General features: G+C 33.6%; 1 protein-coding gene across 1 annotated transcript in view; it reads left to right on the top strand.

The window, feature by feature from the left end:
- The window catches only part of tmem163b (transmembrane protein 163b), a 46,585-nt gene that overhangs the window by 19,704 nt on the left and 6,277 nt on the right, over window positions 1-20,604 (top strand). The window contains exons 5-7 of the mRNA XM_051094360.1: window positions 2,557-2,653; window positions 12,537-12,648; window positions 18,467-18,608. Of these exons, the coding sequence (XP_050950317.1) occupies window positions 2,557-2,653; window positions 12,537-12,648; window positions 18,467-18,608 (351 nt within the window). The remainder of the gene's footprint in view (window positions 1-2,556; window positions 2,654-12,536; window positions 12,649-18,466; window positions 18,609-20,604) is intronic.

Genomic DNA, 20,604 nt, shown 5'->3' on the forward strand with positions numbered 1-20,604 from the left:
TCTAGAGCATTGCTACAGTAGGTTGTTGCTAGAGTGTTCTAAAGGGTTGCTAGGGTTATGCTATTATGTTCCAAGTGGTTTCCTGAGTGGTTGCTAGGATGATGTTATTATGTTCTGCATGGTTAGGTTGTTGCCAGGGTGTTCTGAGTGGTTGCTAGGGTTACGCTGTTATGTTCTGTATGGTCGCTAGGGCACTGCTACAGTAGATGGTTGCTAGGGTGGTTCTGATTGTTTACTAAAGTGATGTTTGACATGGTTTCTAGGGCATTGCTACAGCAGGTTGTTGCTAGGGTGTTCTGGGTAGTTGCGAGTGTGTTCTGAGTGGTTGTTAGGATGATGCTATTATGTTCCGAGTGGTTTCTAGGGCCTTGCTACAATAGGTCGTTGCTAAGGTGTTCTGAGTGATTGCTAGGGTAATGCTATTATGTTCTGCATGGTTTCTAAGGCATTGCTACAGTAGGTTGTTGCTAGGGTGTTCTGAGTGGTTGCTAGGGTGACGCTATTGTGTTTGGAGTGGTTTCTAGGGCCTTGCTACAATAGGTCGTTGCTAAGGTGTTCTGAGTGATTGCTAGGGTAATGCTATTATGTTCTGCATGGTTTCTAAGGCACTGCTACAGTAGGTTGTTGCTAGGGTGTTCTGAGTGGTTGCTAGGGTGATACTATCATGTTCAGAGTCGTTTCTAGGTAACTGTTACAGTAGGTTGTTGCTAGGCTGTTTTGGGTGGTTGCTAGGGTGTTCTGAGGGGTTGCTAGGGTGATGCTATTATGTTCGGAGTGGTTTCTATAGCATTGCTACAGTAGGTTGTTGCAGGGTGTTCTAAATGATTGCTAGAGTGATGCTATTGAGCTCTGCATGGTTTCTAGGGCATTGATACAGTAGGCTGTTGCTGGGTTTTCTGGGTGGTTGCTAGGGTGATGCTATTATGCTCTGCGTGGATCATAGGGCATTGCTACAGTAGGTTGTTGCTAGGGTGTTCTGAGTGGTTGCTAGGGTGATGTTATGTTCTGAGTGGTTTCCAGGGCATTGCTACAGTTGGTGGTTGCTAGGGTGATGCAATTATGTTCTGAGTGGTTTTAAGGCATTGCTACAGTGGGTTGTTGCTAGGGTTTTCTAAATGGTTGCTAGGGTGATGCTATTATGTTCAATTGCTATGGGGTTAACAAAGCACTGAGTATTTGCTAGGTGTTTGGGTGGATACTAAGGTGTTCTAAAGGGGGTTGGTAGGGAGTTGCTATTCAGTTACTAGGGTGTGGTTGTTAGGACTGTGCTAAGCTGTTCAAGGTATTCTAAATGGTCGCTAGAAAGTTTGAGTATAGTTACTAGGATGTGGTTGCTAGGACAATATTAAAGTGATTCCTATGGGCTTACTAAAGTACTCAGATTAGTTGAAAGTGTTGCTAGATGGTTGTTAGTGTGTTCTGAATGGTTGCTAGAAATATGTTAAGGTGGTCTAGAGGGTTGCTAGGGAGTTGCTGTACAGTAACTAGGATGTGTTTGCTAGGACAATGCTAGGTTGTTCAAGGCGATTGCTATGAGGTTACTAAAGGCCTAAAATGAGGGGCTTGCTAGGGATTTGCTTTGCAGTTAGGGTGTGGTTGCTAAGACAATGCTAGGGTGTTCAATGCGATTGCTGTGGGGTTATTAAAGTACTCTGAGTAGTTGCTAGGTGGTTTTTATTGTGTTTTTAGAGCATTCCTAGGTGGTTGCTAGAAGTTTCTATGCAGTTACTAGGGTATGGTTGCTAGGACAATGTTATGGTGTTGTTATGGTGTTGCTATGGGGTTACTAAAGTATTCCAGTTAGTTAGAGTGTTGCTAAGTGGTTAGTGTGTTCTTAATGGTTGCTACAACAATGTTGAGGTGTTCTAAGGGGTTGCTAGGGAGTTGCTAGGTAGTTGCTTGATTGCCCGAGTCAAAGGGGCCTTTTACCTGAAAAAAATAAAAAAAATAAAATAAAATTAGTGTGTTCAAAAAATATTTTGAACAAACTAAGTATTAAATTCAGTGTACTATCAACCCCAGCACATAAACATCTCTCCAGCATCAGTGGAGTTGCTCCTTGGCCTGATTTTAGATGAGATAAACTAGATTAAATTAATCTGCATGTCTTAATTTCATTTTAATTTGATCTCCCGAGACTGTATCTAGCTGGGTGTGTTTGTTTGGTTTGATTAATTAATCACTAACCAAAACACAGACTTAACAGACAGAGCTCGCAAAGTCGTTACGACTCGTGTGTGAGAAACGGAGCAGAACGACCCAAAATCTTCACCAGATTTCACCCAGCTACCCCTGCGGCAGAGTAAATAGTGGAACAGATGCTCTCGCCTATTAACCAGGCTTAATTAGACAACTACAGCCCTCGCTGCCTTCATTTAGAAATGCAGGGCTTGACAGGCTTAATAAGAACGAGGTACTAAAGTGAGCAGAAGCTTCAGAAGTCGTGTTTTATTAACTAACTCAGACACAGGAGGGGAATTAGACCGTGAACTCAATAAAGCATCAGTTGGATTGATGTTGTGGTTTGCTCAACGTACCAGTGTGTGTGTTTTGCAGAGCGTGTGTCATCCTCGGGGTCGTGTTCATCTTGTCGGCCATCACTATCCTGGTGAAAGCGATCCATGATCTCGCCACAAAGCTGGAACCAGAAGTGGTAAGAAAACAACTAATTTGGTTGGGTGATTCATTTGTTTTTTCACAGACTCATTGATCTATTCATTGCATTGGGGTTGATTTTCAGTGGGGTTGATTCATTTGTTTGTTTGTTCATTAACTCACTGAACAAACAAATGAATCATTGGTTGAACAAGCAAATGATTTATTGGTTGGATTTGTTGACTGATTGTTCCCGTGTTGATTGATTCATTAATTTGTTCATTTAATCACTCACTGATTCAGTCATTAGATTGGTTGATTGTTTGTTCCCGTGGCTGATTCATTCGTTTGTTTGTTTGTTCATTCACTCACTGATTTATTCATTGCTTTGGTTGACTAATTGTTCCAGTGGTTCATTCATTTGTTTGTTTATCACTAATCATTGATTGGTCGATTGGTTCTTTCAGTGGCTGATTCTTTCATTTGTTTAGTCATTCAGTGATTGATTAATTTGTTTGTTTGTTCATTTACCCACTCATTGATTTATTCATTGTAGTGATTGATTCATTCATTTGTTTGTTAGTGTAACCACTAACTGATTTGTTCATTGGATTGGTTCATTAGTTGTTCCTTTGATTAATTTGTTTGTTAAATCCTTTGATTCATTTGTTTGTTTGTTAATTCACTCACTCATTGATGTATTCATTGTAGTGGTTGATTCATTTGTTTGTTTGTTTAATCTCTAACTGATGTATTCATTGGTTTGGTTGACTAATTGTTCCAGTGGTTGATTCACTTGTTAGTTTGTCACTAAATGATTCATTCATTAGACTGGTCAATTGGTTCACTCACTGAACAAACAAATGCATCATTGGTTGAACAAGCAAATGAATTGTTGGTTGAACTGGTTGATTGATTGTTCCTGTTCCGATTGATTCATTAATTTGTTTATTTAATCACTCACTGATTTAGTCATTAGATTTATTGGTTGATTGTTTGTTCCAGTAGCTGATTTATTCGGTTGTTTGTTCATTTACTCACTGATTTATTCATTGTAGTGGTTCATTAATTAAGTTTGTTCGTTTAATCTCTAACTGATGCATTCATTGGATTGGTTAACTAATTGTTCCAGTGGTTGATTCATTTGTTAGTTTATCACTAACTGATTAATTCATTAGATTGGTTGATTGGTTCACTCGCTAAACAAACAAATGAATCAATGGTTGAACAAGCAAATTGGTTGTATTGGTTGATTGACTGTTCCTGTGTCGATTGACTCATTCATTTGTTCATTTAATCACTCACTGATTCAGTCATTGGATTGGTTGATTGTTTGTACCAGTGGTTGATTCATTTGTTTGTTTATCACTAACTGATTCATTCATTAATTAGGCTGATTGGTTCTTTCAGTGGTTGATTATTTTATCTGTTCTGTCATTCAATGACTGATTCATTTGTTTGTTCGTACATTCACTCACTCATTGATTTATTCCTTGTAGTGATTGATTGATTTGTTTGTTAGTTTAATCACTAACTGATTCATTCAATGGACTGGTTAATTAGTGGTTCCAGTGGGTGATTAATTTGTTTGTTAAACCCTTTAGTGATTTATTTATTCATTTTTTATTCACTGTAGTTTTTGAATTGTTTGTTCGTTTAATCACTAACTGATACATTCATTGAATTGGTTGAATAACTGTTCCAGTGGTTGATTCATTTGTTCGTTTATCACTTACTGATTCATTCATTAGATTAGTCAATTGGTTCTGTCAGTGGCTGATTCTTTCGTTTGTTCAGTCACTCAGTGATTGATTGATTCATTTGTTCATTTAATCACCTCCTGATATGTTTATTGGATTGGTTGACTAAATGTTCAAGTGGATGATTCATTTGGCTGTTTATCACTAACTCATTCATTCATTAGACTGGTTGATTGGTTCTTTCAGTGGCTGATTCTTTTGTTCATTCATTTATTTATTCTTTATAGTGGTTCATTCAATCATTAGTTTGTTTAACTAACTGATTCATTCATTGGATTGGTTGATGCCATGGTTGATTAATTCGTTCATTTATTCATTTAAATTCTATAGGTTAATTGATTGTTCCAGTGGTTAATTCAGTTGTTTGTTTGTTTGGTCATTCACTCACTGATTTATTTTTTGCACTGGCTGAATGATTGTTCCATTGATTCACCCACTCACTGATTTAATCATTGTAGTGTTGATTCACTTGTTTGTATGTAAACAACTTGATTTGTTGATTCATTCACTTCATTCACACATTGATTCATTAATTCATTGGATTAGCCGACTGACACACTGATTGATTATTGCGACCAATTGTTATTCTGTTTTCTAAGCGAATTCGATTCTGTCATTTTCTAAATACATTTCTGTGTTTTTTTGCTCTAAGCATTCATACTCTCACATCTCATTTCCCCACTGGCTTTTTATTGACTGTAAACTCCATTCAAGAGAGTCTCTCAGGTGAAGGCCGCCACACGCAAACACAACACTTCATCTTTTCATGTCGTCGGTTGTGTGAGTTTTCCCTCTGCTGGAACTAACGGCGCTTGCTATACAGCAGAAGTGTAAAGCTGAATGAACACGACGGAGAAGAGGTGTGAAGTCATGGACGAGATTAGAATAGTATGATATCACTGTTGCCAGGCAACATGAGAAGGGGAAATAGTTTTCCCCTAAACCAGTTACCCCTCCACTATCACTCACTCTCTCTCTCAATCTAGCTCTCCGTCCGCCTTCCTGTTATGAAATGAGACACCAAAAGCCTTGGTCTGGTACTGCCTCTGTGGTGTAAAGACTCCACTGCTACTGTACGTTCCTGAAAAGGAAAAGAAAATAACCCTTTTTTCAATTAAGAACAAAGCAGGCACATTATGAAAACTAAAAAAGATTCTGCGAGGATCTAAGAACTAAAAAAGATTCTACAATGACAAACTAAAAAAAAAAAATGTCTACAATGATGTAACAAAAACCTAAGAACTAATTTTTTCCACAGTGGCAAAACGAAAACTAAAAAATGTTCTACGATGGCCTACATTTTTTTTAATTACATAATGAAAACTAAAAAAACATTCTACAATGAGCTAAGAACTAAAAGTTTCTACGATGACATAATGAAAACTAAAAAAGATTCTGTGATGACCTAAAAACTAAAAAAGTTTCTACAATGACGAATTTCTACAACGTCACAAAAACTAAAAAATGTTCTATGATGACCTGAACTTAAAAAAGTTCAAATGATGACATAACAAAACCTAAAAGAATGTTCTACGATGACATAAAAACTAAAAAAAAAGAATGTTCTACAATGACCAAAAATGTAAAAAACATTGTATGATGAACTGAACTTAAAAAGTTCCTATGATGACATAGCAAAAACTAAAAAAAGAAAGTTCTACAACAACTAAAAAACGTTAAGAACTAAAAAGTTCCTAAAATGTCATAACGAAAACTAAAAAAAATGTTCTATGATGACCTGAACTTCAAAAAAGATCCTATGATGACATAAAACCTAAAAAAAGAACGTTTTACAATGACAAAAAGTGTTAAAAAAAAATTCTACGATGACATAACGAAAACTAAAAAACATTCTATGATTGACCTAAAAACTAAAACTTTCTACAATGAAATAACGAAAATTAAAAATAAACTTTCTATGATGACCTAAAATGAAAAAACTAAAAGAATGTTCTACGATGACAAAATTAAACAAATTTCTATGAAATAAAAAACTAAACAATGTTCTATGATGACCTGAACTTAAAAAAAGTTCCTACGATGACATAACAAAAACTTTAAAAAAAAGGTTGTACGATGACTTGAGAACTAAAAAGTTTCTACAATGATATAACGAAAACTAAAAAAAACATTCTATGATGACATAAGAACTAAAGAAATTCTACAATGAATAAGAAATACATTTTAACAGTAATATCACTAAAAGTTTCTATGATGACATAAGAACTGAAAAAGGTTCCACAATTTTTTCATACTGTACGACAAAATCAGAACTTAAAAAGATTCTGTTATGACATAATGGACACTTAAAAATATTCTATTAGAACATAAGAAGAACTACAGTATCTCACAAAAGTGAGTACACCCCTCAAATTTCAGCGGGACAATACTATAAAAATGACACTTGGATATATTTTAGAGTAGTCAATGTGCAGCTTGTATAGAAGTGTATATTTACCGTCCCCTAAAAATAACTGAACGTACAGCCATTGTTGTCAAAACTGCCTTAATCATTCTGTGCATGGAATTCACCAGAGCTGCACAGGTTGTTGCTGGGATCCTCTTCAAATCCTCTATGACATCATGGATCTGCTGGATGTTAGACACATGGTGCTTCTCCACCTTCCACTTGAGGATGCCTCATAGGTGCTCAGTAGGGTTCAGGTCAGATCACCTTCACCTGCACCTTCCTCAGCAAAGCAATTGTCATCTTGGTGGTGTGTTTGGGCTCATTATCATGTTGGAAAACTGCCGTTCGGCCCAGTTTCTGAAGGGAAGGCATCATGTTCTGCTTCAGAAATGTACAGTGCTTAATAGAATCCATGTTTCCCTCAGTGAACCGCAGCTCCCCAGTACCAGCAGCACTCATGCAGCCCCAGACCATGATGCTACCACCACCATGCTTGACTGTAGGAGAGACACAACTTTCTTGGTACTCCTTACCAGGGCATCACCACACATGCTGGACACCATCTGAGCCAAACAAGTTTATCTTAGTCTCATCAGACCATAGGACATGATTCCAGTAATTCATGCCCTTGGACAGGTTGTCTTCAGCAAACTGTTTGCGGGCTTTCTTGTAAGCCAGCTTCAGAAGAGGCTTCCTTCTCAGATGACGCCAATGCAAACCGACTTGTTGCAGTGTGCAGCATATGGTCTGAGCATTGACAAGCGGACCTTCTACTTCTGCAACCTCTAAAGCAATGGCAGCACTCATGCATCTGTTTTTTGAAGCCAGGTTCTGCACCTGATGCACAGAACAAGCACTCAACTTCGTTGAGTGACCCTTGCGAGGCCTATTCCAAATGGAACGCGTCTTGGACAACCTTTGGCCACAATATTGTAACTCAGTTTCAGGTTGTTACTGAACCTCTTATAGCCTAGGCCATCTTTGTGGACAGCAACAATTCTAATTCTCAAACCTTCAGAGTTCTTTGCCATGAGGTACCTTGTTGAACATCCAGTGGTCAGTATGAGAGAACTGTACTCAAAGCACCAAATTTTAACTGCTCTAATACAAGATACACAACTTTACATGGTCCTGTCAAGCAGACAAAAACATAAACATGATGAATAGGACAACCAGGCTTCGCATGGTTAAATGACATAGTGCTGTTATCACTTTCATTGCCAGCTGTTTTGACAACGGCTGTATGTTGAGTTATTTTCAGGGGACAGTAAATATACACTGCTATACAAGCTGCACATTGACTACTCCAAAATATATCCAAGTTTCATTTCTATAGTATTCTTCCTTAAGAAGATATACTAAAAACGTTGCTGAAATGTGAGGGGTGTACTCACTTTTGTGAGATACTGTAAAAAAAAAAAGTTCTATGATGACAAAATGGAATGGCATCAAGAGAACTCAGAAGGTTCTACTACGACAAACTAAAATGGTTCTATCATGTCATTTTTCTCAAAAGGCATTATACTGTAGACCTTTTGGAACCTTTATTTGTAGGAGCGTAGCAAACAAAATCAGGGTGTAACAGAGAAGACGATAACCAGATAAGAGATACAGAAGAAAAGGAGGAGAGAGAGAGAGAGAGAGAGTCTGTGCTGATGTTTTAATCAGGACTCTGGCTTCTCTCTGGAGGATTCCTGTTCCTGTCTCAGCGTGTAAAGCTGGGTTTTGGCGCATACAAGCGCCGCCTAAAAATAGATCCAATATTTCTCCCTCCCTTCATCTGCTGCTGATGTCAGAAACACTTCCCCCCTTCTTTTCTCTCTCTTATTTTTTTCTCACATACTCTCTCTCTCTCTCTCATGCTCTTTCGTTCTCTAATGAAATGTTAATAGGCTGTTCTGAACAAGGTGTTTGAAATGGACTGCCCCCTTTCGCAATCCCATGTGTGCATTTCTGAGAAAGATCGACTGTTTTTCAGGTGCCATAAAATCAATACGACAATCTTCTACTGAATACCTGCAATAGTCCCGTCTGCGCCATTTGCACTTCCTGTCGTAAACCTGCAAGATTAAAACAAAACCAGTCAAGTGAGCGATCAAATGACAAACATACAGCCCTAAATGATGTTTACATAATTTTATGGTTCTGCGGTTGATACTACAATTATAAAAGACATACAACCGTAAAAAATTACGATAGCGCAACTGCTACCAATTCCCTGTCTGATTTCTAGCCGAGATGAGATGGATGATCAGAGATGTTTCCGAGAGAAATGTTGTGGGATGTTTGTAGGAAGGCAGACAGCGTTTGTGATGAATGCGAGGGCATGAGGTTGTTTTTAACTCTTCAGGGAGGGTTAGAGTTGTTCGACACTGTCCGCGAGACACAAACCTCATTGTTTTCTGCTTTCTTCACCTGCCTGACATCAATATTGATGAGCTTCTCTCGCCAGCAGATCCATCATAGCGTTTTATGTTGAGGGAATAGATGATGTATTGACTGACCGTTTGTGTGTGTGTTTGTGTTGGACGTTATGTTTGATGGTGGGAACCTTGCAGCGTTGCATTTTTTTCACGTCTGCAAGGCCAGCACGCAATTTTAATGATTCTGCTCAGGCTGAGAAGGCAACTCGCAACACTATTCATCTTTTTTGTGCATCCTTTCATTGTCTCTTTCACCTCTGTGCTCCTTATTTCCATTCATATTGCTTTCTTTTTAACATATCCATAGGTACTTTTCATACTAGATTTGCAGTATGCATACTATAATTACTTACAGTAACTTACTAATACTTGCAATGACATTTAAAACAATATTATACTACATTATCATCAAAAGACCTCATTACTTCGGATGTTTACTTCAGCAAGTGTGCAGTATGAAATTTTTTGTAAGCATAGGATGGCTGTAAACACTGCAATGAGGCCATGTGACAATCTGAACATAGCCTAACTTTGGCTGCATTTAAATATTAGCTAATTACTGTACATACTACATGCTATGTGTTGAAATAGTATGTATTATGCAGCAAGAGACCTTTCAAACATGAGTATGCTACATTATTGTAAAAAACCTCTTTACTGTGCATGTTTACTTCGGCAAGTGTGTAGTATGGACGTTTTTGTATGCACACTTGGAAAGACGCACTTAATGAGGTTATGTAACAATGTAGTATGCTACTGTTTCAACTGATTATTATCGCATACCTATTCTGGACATAGCTTAACTTTGGCTGTGTTTCAAATATTAGCTAATAAATGTACATACAACACAGTATGTATTGAAATATTATGTATTATGCATTATGCAGCAACAGATGTTTCAGACATTAGTATGCTACATTATTGTAGCATACTCTACTGTGCATGTTTATTTCAGCAAGAGTGAAGTATACATATTTTTGTATGCATAAAGCACAGTATGTACTATATACTGAATATACTGTATTATGCAGCATTTCAAACAGTAGTATGCAATATTATTGTCAAAAATTACTGTGCATGTTTACTTCAGCACGTATGCAGTATGCAAATTTTTGTATGCATATGTGGAAACTTAATGAGGTCATGTGACAACAATTTAGTATGCTACTAATTGAAACGCTTCTGCTGCATACTGAATGCTGTTTTCTTAAAAGTAAGCAGTATGCTAGTGTTCTATTCTGAACATACTTTCCGGAATGTCTGGAATGCTAGTGCATATTACTTACTGAATACTCCACAATATATACTGTATACTGAAACAGTACAGATTATGCAGCAAAATAAATTTCAGTAGTTTGTATAAAACATTATTGTGCATGTTTACTTCAGCAAGTGTGCAGTATGCATTTTTTCTATGCATGGATTGTGATAATTTAGCATGCTACAGTTTGAAATGTTTACTGTTACATACTGTGTACTGTATCACATTAAAAAAACAAGCAATATAATAGCATGCTAATATTCCATTCCACTAGCATACTACACACTGCATTCTAGACTATATAAGAAACATTTTAAACAGTGGAATGCTACATTTTCGAAAATTCCATTACTGTGCATGTTTACTTCAGAAAGTATACAATAAGCAATTTTTTGTATGCATACATGGAAACATGCACTTAATGAGGTCATGTGACAACAAATATGCTACTAATTAAAACGCTTCTGCTGCATACTGAATACTGTTTCTTAATAGGAAGCAGTATGCTAGTATTCTATTCTAAACATACTTTCACTCTGTCCTGAATACTAGCATACTACTTACTGCATACTCCACCATATATACTGTATATTAAAATAGTACAGATTATGCAGTAATATAAATTTCAGTAGTTTGTAAAAAAAAAACATTACTGTGCATGTTTACTTCAGCAAGTGTGCAGTATGCATTTTTCTACATATGGATTGTGATAATTTAGCATGCTACAGTTTGAAATGTTTACTGTTGCATACTGTGTACTGTATCTCATTAAAAAACAAACAATATAATATTATGCTGATATTCCGTTCCACTAGCATACTACACACTGCATACTAGACAGTATATAAGAAACATTTTAAACAGCAGTATGCTACACTGTCAGTAAACCTCATTAGCTTATTTAGTTCAACAAGCATGCAGTAATTTTTGTCTGCATAAGTGGAAACATGCACTTAATGAGGTCATGTGATCATTTAGTATGCTACTAAATGAAACACTTCTGCTGCATACTGAATACTGTTTTCTTAATAGGAAGCAGTATGCTAGTATTCTATTCTAAACATACTTTCACTATGTCCTGAATACTAGCATACTCCACCATATATACTGTATACTAAAACAGTACAGATTATGCAGTGATATACATTTCAGTAGTTTGTATAAAACATTGTTGTGCATGTTTACTTCAGCAAGTGTGCAGTATGCATTTTTGCTATGGATTGTGATAAGTTAGCATGCTACAGTTCAAAATGTTTACTGTTGCATACTGTGTACTGTATCACACATTAAAAAAACTGAAAACAATAATAGTAGCATACTACACACTGCATACTAGACAGTATATAAGTATGCTACACTCTCAATAAACCTCATTACTTTCCCTGTTTACTTCAAGCGTGCAGTATGCACATTTTTGTATGCATACCTGGAAACACACATAATTTAGTATGCTACAGTTAGAATTGGAGCAGTAACACTTTAAGCAGTACATGCTACATTGTCAACAAACCACATTACCCGACACGTTTACTTCAGCAAGTGCTTTATTTTTATTTTGCTGTATTTTTTTTATGCATAAAATAATGAAACAATTTAGTATTCTACAATTTGAAATGCTTACTGTTGCATACTGCATACTGTGCCATTCCACTAACATACTATGTACAGCATACTAGACTGTATTTATGCAGTGGTAAACAATACATAACTACACCACACTACAAACAGTAGTACACTACATTATGTTAACTTCAGCAAGTGCACAGCATCTATAGTATATACCGCAGAAATAGTAAGAATAGTATGGTAGTAAGTTATTTGAAATATAACATGATTCATTGATCAAAATGGACATTTTTACACAAAACTGAATACTAGAATTTGAAATGTTTACAGTTGGCTATTTAGCAAATAATATGAATTATTCAGTATATCTCAGCGTTTGTTATTCTATTCTAAACACTTTCTTGATTTCCTGTACAGTGTGTCATCACCAGTATGAATTGCTGTTGAATAAAACAGTGCAGTTGACCGCTATGAACGTCATGTCATGCTAATAACGTTTCTCTCTCTTTCTCTTTCTCCAGGATGACTTCCTGTACAGTGTCTCAGTTATCAGCGGGATTGTGTGCGCCATTCTGTCCGTCTTTAAGTTCATGCTGGGGAAAGTCCTCACCAGCAGGGCCCTCATCACCGACGGTACGTTTCCCCGGAAACCCACCGGGTTACCGTGGTGATGGCCAGCCTGATTTATTATTCACAGTGCTGTCGCAACGTGTCTGGTCTTATTTCACCTTAACTCCTCCCTTTCTGACTTCTGACCAGCTGGAAGGAGCAGGAATTCACACGTGAACTATATTTGGCTTAATAAACCAATTCCATCAAATACCAAAATAATAATACTTTAACATTAACGCTTCAGACGTCACATTACAGATGTTAAGTTTGTTGCAAAAATAAATGCACCCACTGTCGTTCCAACCCGTTTCCTTTCCGTAAAATGCGAGATGTTTAGCAGAATGTGCTTTTTTTCCACACAGTAGATGGTCAAGCTCCAAAAATGACAACAAATATGTTTTTATGTACTTAAAATGCAACTCAAAAATAGTATAGGCAACTTTTATGGTGTTTTTTTGACATTTTCATTTGTTGATTTAAAAGAAACTGCGAAATACTGAAAAAGAAAACGCGACAGATGAGTAGATAGACAGATGAGCAGATGGAGGGTGCAGAGATAGACATATATAGACAGATACGCACAGATGGACGCGCACACACACACGGTTAAAATTAAATCATGTGGCTTATTGAGAAGAGGTGTGCTGGTACTTTTACTGACCAAACTTGCAATTTTCGTAATCTAAATCACACTGAAAATAAGAAAATAAATAAATAAATACATACATACATACAAAATTGGTGTAAGATTTACTTTTAAATTCACAAGCAATTTCTGAGTGAAAATTGCCTCAACAATTACAGAGAAACGGCAAGTACAATTAAATATGAATATTTAATATACAAATATTTGTTTATGAAATCATGTTTAATTAGTAAATTTAGCTAAAAGGTTTAAAAAGTGTAGCTAAAAAGAACAAGTTTAGTTTAACTAAAAACATTTTTGGTTTCTCATGTTTGGTAAGATCATTTTGATGCCTTGTTTAGTAAGTTTAGTTAAAAAAAAAAATCAAATGTTTTTACTAAAAATGTATCTCATGTTTAGTAAGCTTAGTTTAAATGCTGAGCTAATGAACATTTAGTTAATGAAGTTTAGCTAAAAGGTTCAAAAGTTCAGCTAAAAAGAACATTTTTGATGCTTTAAGAATAAGTTTAGTTTAAGTAAAAACATGTTCATGTCTTGTTTAATGAGTTTAGCTAAAAAAAACATTTTTAGCTTAAAAAGATCATTCTGATTTGTTTAATTAGAATATATATTTCAAAAAAAGGTCAAATGTTTTTACTAAAATATTTAGTAAGCTTAGTTTAAATGTTGAGCTAATGAACATTTTTGATGTGTCATGTTTAATCAGTAAGTTTAGCTAAAAAGATTTTTTTTTAATGGGTTGTTTAATTAGTTTTAATTAGTTTAATTTTGGATGACTCATGTTTAGTCAGTTCAGCTAAAACTTAAAAAGCTTTTTTACTAGCTACGAAAGTTATTTACTAGCAATTTCTTAGTGAAAATTGTTTCAAATAATTACAAAGAAATGGCAAGTAGAATTAAATATGAAATTTAACCTAAAAGGTTAAAAAGTTCAGTAAAAAAAGAACGTTTTTGATGCTTTAATCTATAAATTTAGTACAACTAAAACATTTTTTTAAGTCGTATGTTTAGTAAATTTAGCTAAAAAGTTTACATTTTTAGCTAAAAAAGATCATTTTGATGCCTTGTTCAATTAAGTTGAGCTAATGAACATTTTTGATGCGTCATGTTTAATTAGTAAGTTTAGTTAAACTATTTTTGATGACTCAAGTTTAGTCAGTTCAGCTAAACTATTTAAAAAGCTTTAGCTAAAAAAGTTTACGTTTTATTAAAACATAAACGTCTTAAGTTTAATTAGTAAGTTTGGCTAAAAAGTTAAAAGGTTTAGCTAAAAATGTTTATGAAATTATGTTTAATTTGTAAGTTTAGCTAAAGGTTCAAAAGTTCAGCTAAAAAGAACATTTTTGATGCTTTAAGAGTAAGTTTAGTTTAAGTAAAAGCATATTTTCATGTCTTGTTTAGCGAGTTTAGCTAAAAAAGTTAACATTTTTAGCTATAAAAGATCATTCTGATTTGTTTAATTAGTACATTTAGTTTAAAAAGATAAAAATGTAACAAAAAATATATTTTTGATATCTCATGTTTAGTAAGTTTAGTTTAAAAGGTGAGCTAATGAACAGTTTTGATGTGTCATGTTTAATAAGCAAGTTTAGTTAAAAGAGTTTAACTAAAAATATTTTGGATAATTTATTATATGAATATTTTTTATTTTGGTTCAGCTAAAACTGCTTTAGCTAGCTAAAAATGTTTTCGTTTTGTTAAAAAATCATTTCTTATTTTTAATTAGTAAGTTAGGCTAAAAAGTTCAAAAGTTTAGCTAAAAAAAGTAAAGTTAATAGAAAAGTAAAGTAAGTAAAAAGATGTTAAGTCTCATGTTTAATTAATACATTTAATTAAAAAACATTTTTGATGCATGTTTACTACGTTTTGCTAAAAAAAAATGTAAAGTTTAAATATAAAGAGCATTTTCAAGTAATTTACTAGCAATTTCTTAGCAAAAATTGTTTCAAATAATTACAAAGAAACGGCAAGTTAAATATGAAATTTGTTTATGAAATCATGTTTAATTAGTATGTTTAGCTAAAAGAATAATTTTTGATGCTTTAGTAAGTTTAGCTAAAAAAGTTGTGCTAATGAGCATTTTTGTTTAATTAGTACGTTTGGCTAAAAAAACATTCTGATGCCTTGTTTAATTAAGTTTGGTTTGATTAAAATGATATAGTTTTAAAAATTAGGAAATTAACATTTTTTTAATTGGTAAATTTAGCTAAAAAAAGTTCAAAAGTTTTGTTAAAAAAGCTTTAAAAAATGTCTTGTGTTTAATTAGTAAGTTTAGTTAAATAGTTTTTACTACATTTAGCTAAAAAAGTTTAAGTAAGTAATTTAAGTAATTTCCTAGCTATATTTCTGAGTGAAAATTGTTTAAAATAATTACAAAAATTAAATATGAAATTTGTTTATGAAATCATGCTTAATTACGAAGTTCAGCTAAAAAAAAAGACCTAAAAAGAACACATTTGATGCTTTAAGCTGTAAGTTTAATGTAGCTAAAAACATATTTTTGATGTCTCATGTTTAGTAAGTTTAGCTAAAAGTTTAAATGAACATTCCGATGCCATGTTTATTTTAATGAGCAAATTTTAATTAGTAGGTTTTAGTTAGGTTTGATTTAAAAAATCTAGATTTATATCTCATGTTTAGTAAGTACAGCTAAAACGTTAAACAGCTCAGCTAATGAATGTGTTCAAATAGTAAGTTTAGCTAAAAAAGTTAAAATTTCCTTAATGTTTAATCAGTAATTTAACTAAGTAAAAAGTTAAACAGTTAAGTTAAAAATACTTTTTCAAGTCTCATGTTTAATTAGCACATTTAGCTGAAAAGTTCAAGTTAAGTAATTTACTAGTAATTGACTAATTTCTGAGTGTTTCAAATAATTACAAAGGAACAGCAACTAGAATTACACATGAAATTTTGATGTAGAAAACAAATATTTACTTTATTTATTTAAATGTACTCTTTATTTACACACCTAAATGCACACACCTAAACCTTAAATATAGCAAACAGTGCAAAGTATTTTGACGTTTAACTGGAATTTATAAGCATCTGTCACATACAGTCTGACAATAATGTCTAATGTCAACCAGCACTCATCTGTGTACACCAAGTGCTCCATTAGCACAAATACACACACACCCATTGTAAAAGAGCCAATCACATGTGAGTTAAACCATGTGTGAAACTTACCACCTATCCAAACATCTACTGCTGCTACTGAACATCTCAAAACACAATGATTTAAAATCTGTAAAGACGAAGAAACACTTAAGTCACGTTTAATTAGAGCCTTTAGCCAAAAAAAGTTAAAGATCAGCTAAAAAATATATATTTTTTTGACGTTTTATTTTCAGTTAGTAAGTTTAGCTAAAAAACTCAAAACTGTCAGCTATTTTTTGATGTATGTTAAATTAGTAAGTTTAGCTAAAACAATGAAAATGCCTTTTTATGATTAATTAGTACACTTCGCTAACAAGTTAAATAGTTAAAGCTTTAGTTGAAAAACTATATTTTTTGTATCTCATGTTTAATTAGTATGTTTAGCTAAAAATTTTTAAATAAAAAATGTTTTGGTCTCTTTTGTTTAACTAGAAGTATAAGTGTAGCTTAAAAGTTTGATGTCTTACGTTTAATTAGTAAGTTTAGTTAAAAATGTTAGCAAGTTTGGCCAAAAAGAACATTTTGATGCCTTCTTAAATTAGTAAGTTTAGTGTAACTAAAATGTATGTTTTAATGTCTCACGTTTACTAAGTTTAGCTAAAAAGGTTAAAATTTTGAGCTAATAAAGAGCATTTTTGATGTCTTATGTTTAGCTAAAATATGTTTGATGCCTTGTTTAATTAGTAAATTTAGTTGAACAAGATAAACTTTTTTAACTAAAATATATTTTTTGATGTCTAATGTTTAGTAAGTTTAGCTAAAAATGTGAAAAGGATTACCTGAAAAGAACATTTATGATGCCTTCTTTATTTAGTAAGTTTAGTTTAACTAAAATATATATTTTTGATGTCTCATGTTTACTAAGTTTAGCTAAAAAGGTTAAAATTTTGAGCTAATAAAGAGCATTTTTGATGTCTTATGTTTAATTAGTAAGTTTAGCTAAAAATATGTTTGATGCCTTGTTTAATTAGTAAATTTAGTTGAAAAATAACAATTTTAACTAAAATATATTTTTTGATGTCTCGTGTTTAGTAAGTTTTTAACTAAAATATAGTTTTAATTACAATATATATTTTTTTGATGTCTCATATTTAGTAAGTTTAGATAAAATGTTTAAATGGTTTAGTTAACAAAACATTTTTGATGATTTTTGTGAAGTTTAGCAAAAATAATAATAATAATAATAATAATAATAATAATAATGTTTTTTGTTTAATTAGCAAGCTCATTTAAAAAGTACACTAAAAATATATTTTTGTTGTCTCACGTTTACTCAGTTTAGTTAAAAGTTACAAATTTCAAAGAGTTAAAAGAGTTTGATGTCATGTTTCATTAGTAAGTTTAGTTAAATTTTTTATCAAGCTTTTGATGCCTTCTTTAATTAGTAAATTTAGTTCAACTAAAATATATATTTTCATGTCTCATGTTTAGTAAGTTTAGGTAAAAAGGTTCAACTGTTGAGCTAATAGAGAGGATTTTTGATGTCATGTCTAATTAGCATGTTTAGCTAAAAAAAGCTAAAAACATTTTGATGCTTTGTTTAATTAGCAAATTTAGTTTTAAAACATAAATAAAAATTATTTTTGATATCTCGTTTAGTATGTTTAGCTAAAAATGTTTAAAAGGTTTAGCTAACAAATAAACATTTTGATGTCTCGTGCTTAATCTGTGAGTTTAGCTAAAAATATATATTTTTAATGTTGTTTAATTAGCAAGTTTAGTTTAGTTTAAAAAAAAAAAATTAATTTGATGTTTCATGTTTAGCCAGTTTAGCTTAAAGTTTAATCTAAAAAAATAACCTTTTTCAAGTTTCATGTAACTGAATGTAATTTAATTAAAGTTTAACTAAAAAAAAGAACATTTGGCTCCAAAAAGTTGAACTTAAAAATGCTTTCATTGTAATTTATTTATCCCCATGTCGTTCCAAACCCGTATGACTCTCTTATTTCTGTGGAACACAAAAATAGATGTTTAGCAGAATGTTCACGCTGCTCTTTCTGATGTTTTTTTTACATTTACGTAATTACTCATTTGCAGGTTTCAACTCTCTAGTCGGAGCCGTCATGGGATTCTCCATCCTTATCAGCGCCGAGGTTTTCAAACACGAACCTAAGGTCTGGTACTTGGACGGGACAATCGGGATTCTGATCGGACTGATCATTCTCGCCTACGGAGTCAAGTAAGAGTCCAAATCCAATTCGGATCAGAAAACAAAGGCGCACTAAGTAAACAGATTAGTTATTAAGTGTAAAAAAAATGTAAATTTAACATTTATAAAATAACTAAAACTAATCAAACCAAGACTAAAACTATATAGACAGTAATTACAAAAGAACAACAAAATCTTACCTAAAATTCAAAACATATTCTAATTCAAAATATTAACAAAACTTAAAAATATTAACACTGACTTAAGTACCATGCTTTACACAAAGCTTTTGAATAAATTGTTGTTTTAATACTGTCACATACTCTTAAAGAATTTCAAGTGTGACTGTTTGTCTTGGTGCAACTGTAAATATCCTGGATGCTTTAGCTAAAGCTTTCGAAAAGGATGCTAATTATGTAGTGTTTTGTTGGTTAAATAGAACATGATGTTCACTGATATAATTTCAAGTAATTATTATTACTAGCCTAGAGTGTGTAACTAACGTTTGACTCATTGTAATAGACACGCAACACGCACATACTGTACAACAAACATTAGGAAATCATATGCAAAGCTGACTGTCATCTGGAAGATTTCCCACTGCTAATCAAACGCTGAGTTGTTGACTGAACTGAAGCTGAAATATAAATCTATAAGCTGTAAACGTGCACCAGCTGTGTCTCTTTGCCAAAAGCACACAGTGTTGCATTAAGCAGAGGTCGTTTACTTTGAAGTGACAGGTCTTGTCCTTCAGAGGTTAGGAAGTCCAGAGCTGCACATGCTGAGTTCAGCCTTGTCATTGTGTCGTACTTTCCAAAACATACACTCATCTATTTATAGTTATTCCAACTTGTAAATTAAAAAAAAGCCTCAATTTAAGATTTGTGTGTTTGGACTGCATGTAAAATTTCCATCAATTTGGACAACTCATTTTTAATATAAACAACTAATAAACTTAATGCGATGCATATTTGTGTCAAACATAAATGAACCAGGTCAGATTTCCATAATAGTACTAATAAAGAATGTATATACACATATACATATATGTATTTGCCGTTGCGTTATGAGCGTCCCAAGTTCGAACCCCGGCTTGTGGACCTTTGCAGATCAACCCCACTCTCTCTCCCACTTCGCTTCCTGTCTGCTCTACACTGTCCTGTACTGATTAAAGGCAAAAACGCCAAAGATAAAATAATAAATCCAATATGTTCAAAATCTCATACATTTACATTTTGCTTGTTATACAGCTTGCCATATTTAGAGCCCAAGCACCGGTGGTGCTTGCATTTTGAATTGCATTTTTGAGGTGGGTGTGGCAAAATGGCTCAATAGCACCACCTATTAAATTTCAACGAAGTGCCCCTCGAGCTGTTTCACATACATTTACGAAATTCGGTAGGACATGTATCACACCAATAGCTACAAAGAGTCCCTTGGTACGAAGTCCAAAACCCAACAGGAAGTCTGTTATTTTGAATTTTCACAGCAAGTTTTGTGCCATTTTTGCCATTTTCAGGTGTTGTGTTTTAACGAACTCTTCCTAGAGATTTAAACAGATCAACACCAAATTTGGTCAGTGTAATCTTTGTGACATTAAATTGCAAAGATCTTAAGTTTTTTTTATTGAAGGGTGTGTCCGTGGCGGCCTGACAAACTTCAATGTTTCGCCATGAAACAGGAAGTTGTTATAATACAGGCATACAATGTCCGATCTGCCCCAAACACATGTTTGATGAGAGTCCTGTCCTGAACACATGCCCATGATCATATTTAGTTATAGTCATAGCGCCACCTGCCTACAGGAAGTGCAATGTTTTACGCTCTAACGAAAAAGGAAGTTTGTAAAAGGAAATGTAAAAGGAAGTTTTTGTAAGTCAGCCATACATTGTCCACGCTGCCTCAAACTTCACCAGTTCAACAAGAGTCCTGGCCTGACAGCATCTAAAGGCCAATATTCAGTTATAATCATAGCGCCACTTGTTGGCAACAGGATATGTCATGGTTTACAGTAACTCAAACATAC

This window comes from Labeo rohita, chromosome 22 (assembly GCF_022985175.1).
Source record: "Labeo rohita strain BAU-BD-2019 chromosome 22, IGBB_LRoh.1.0, whole genome shotgun sequence".
NCBI classification, from domain to species: Eukaryota; Metazoa; Chordata; class Actinopteri; order Cypriniformes; family Cyprinidae; genus Labeo; species Labeo rohita.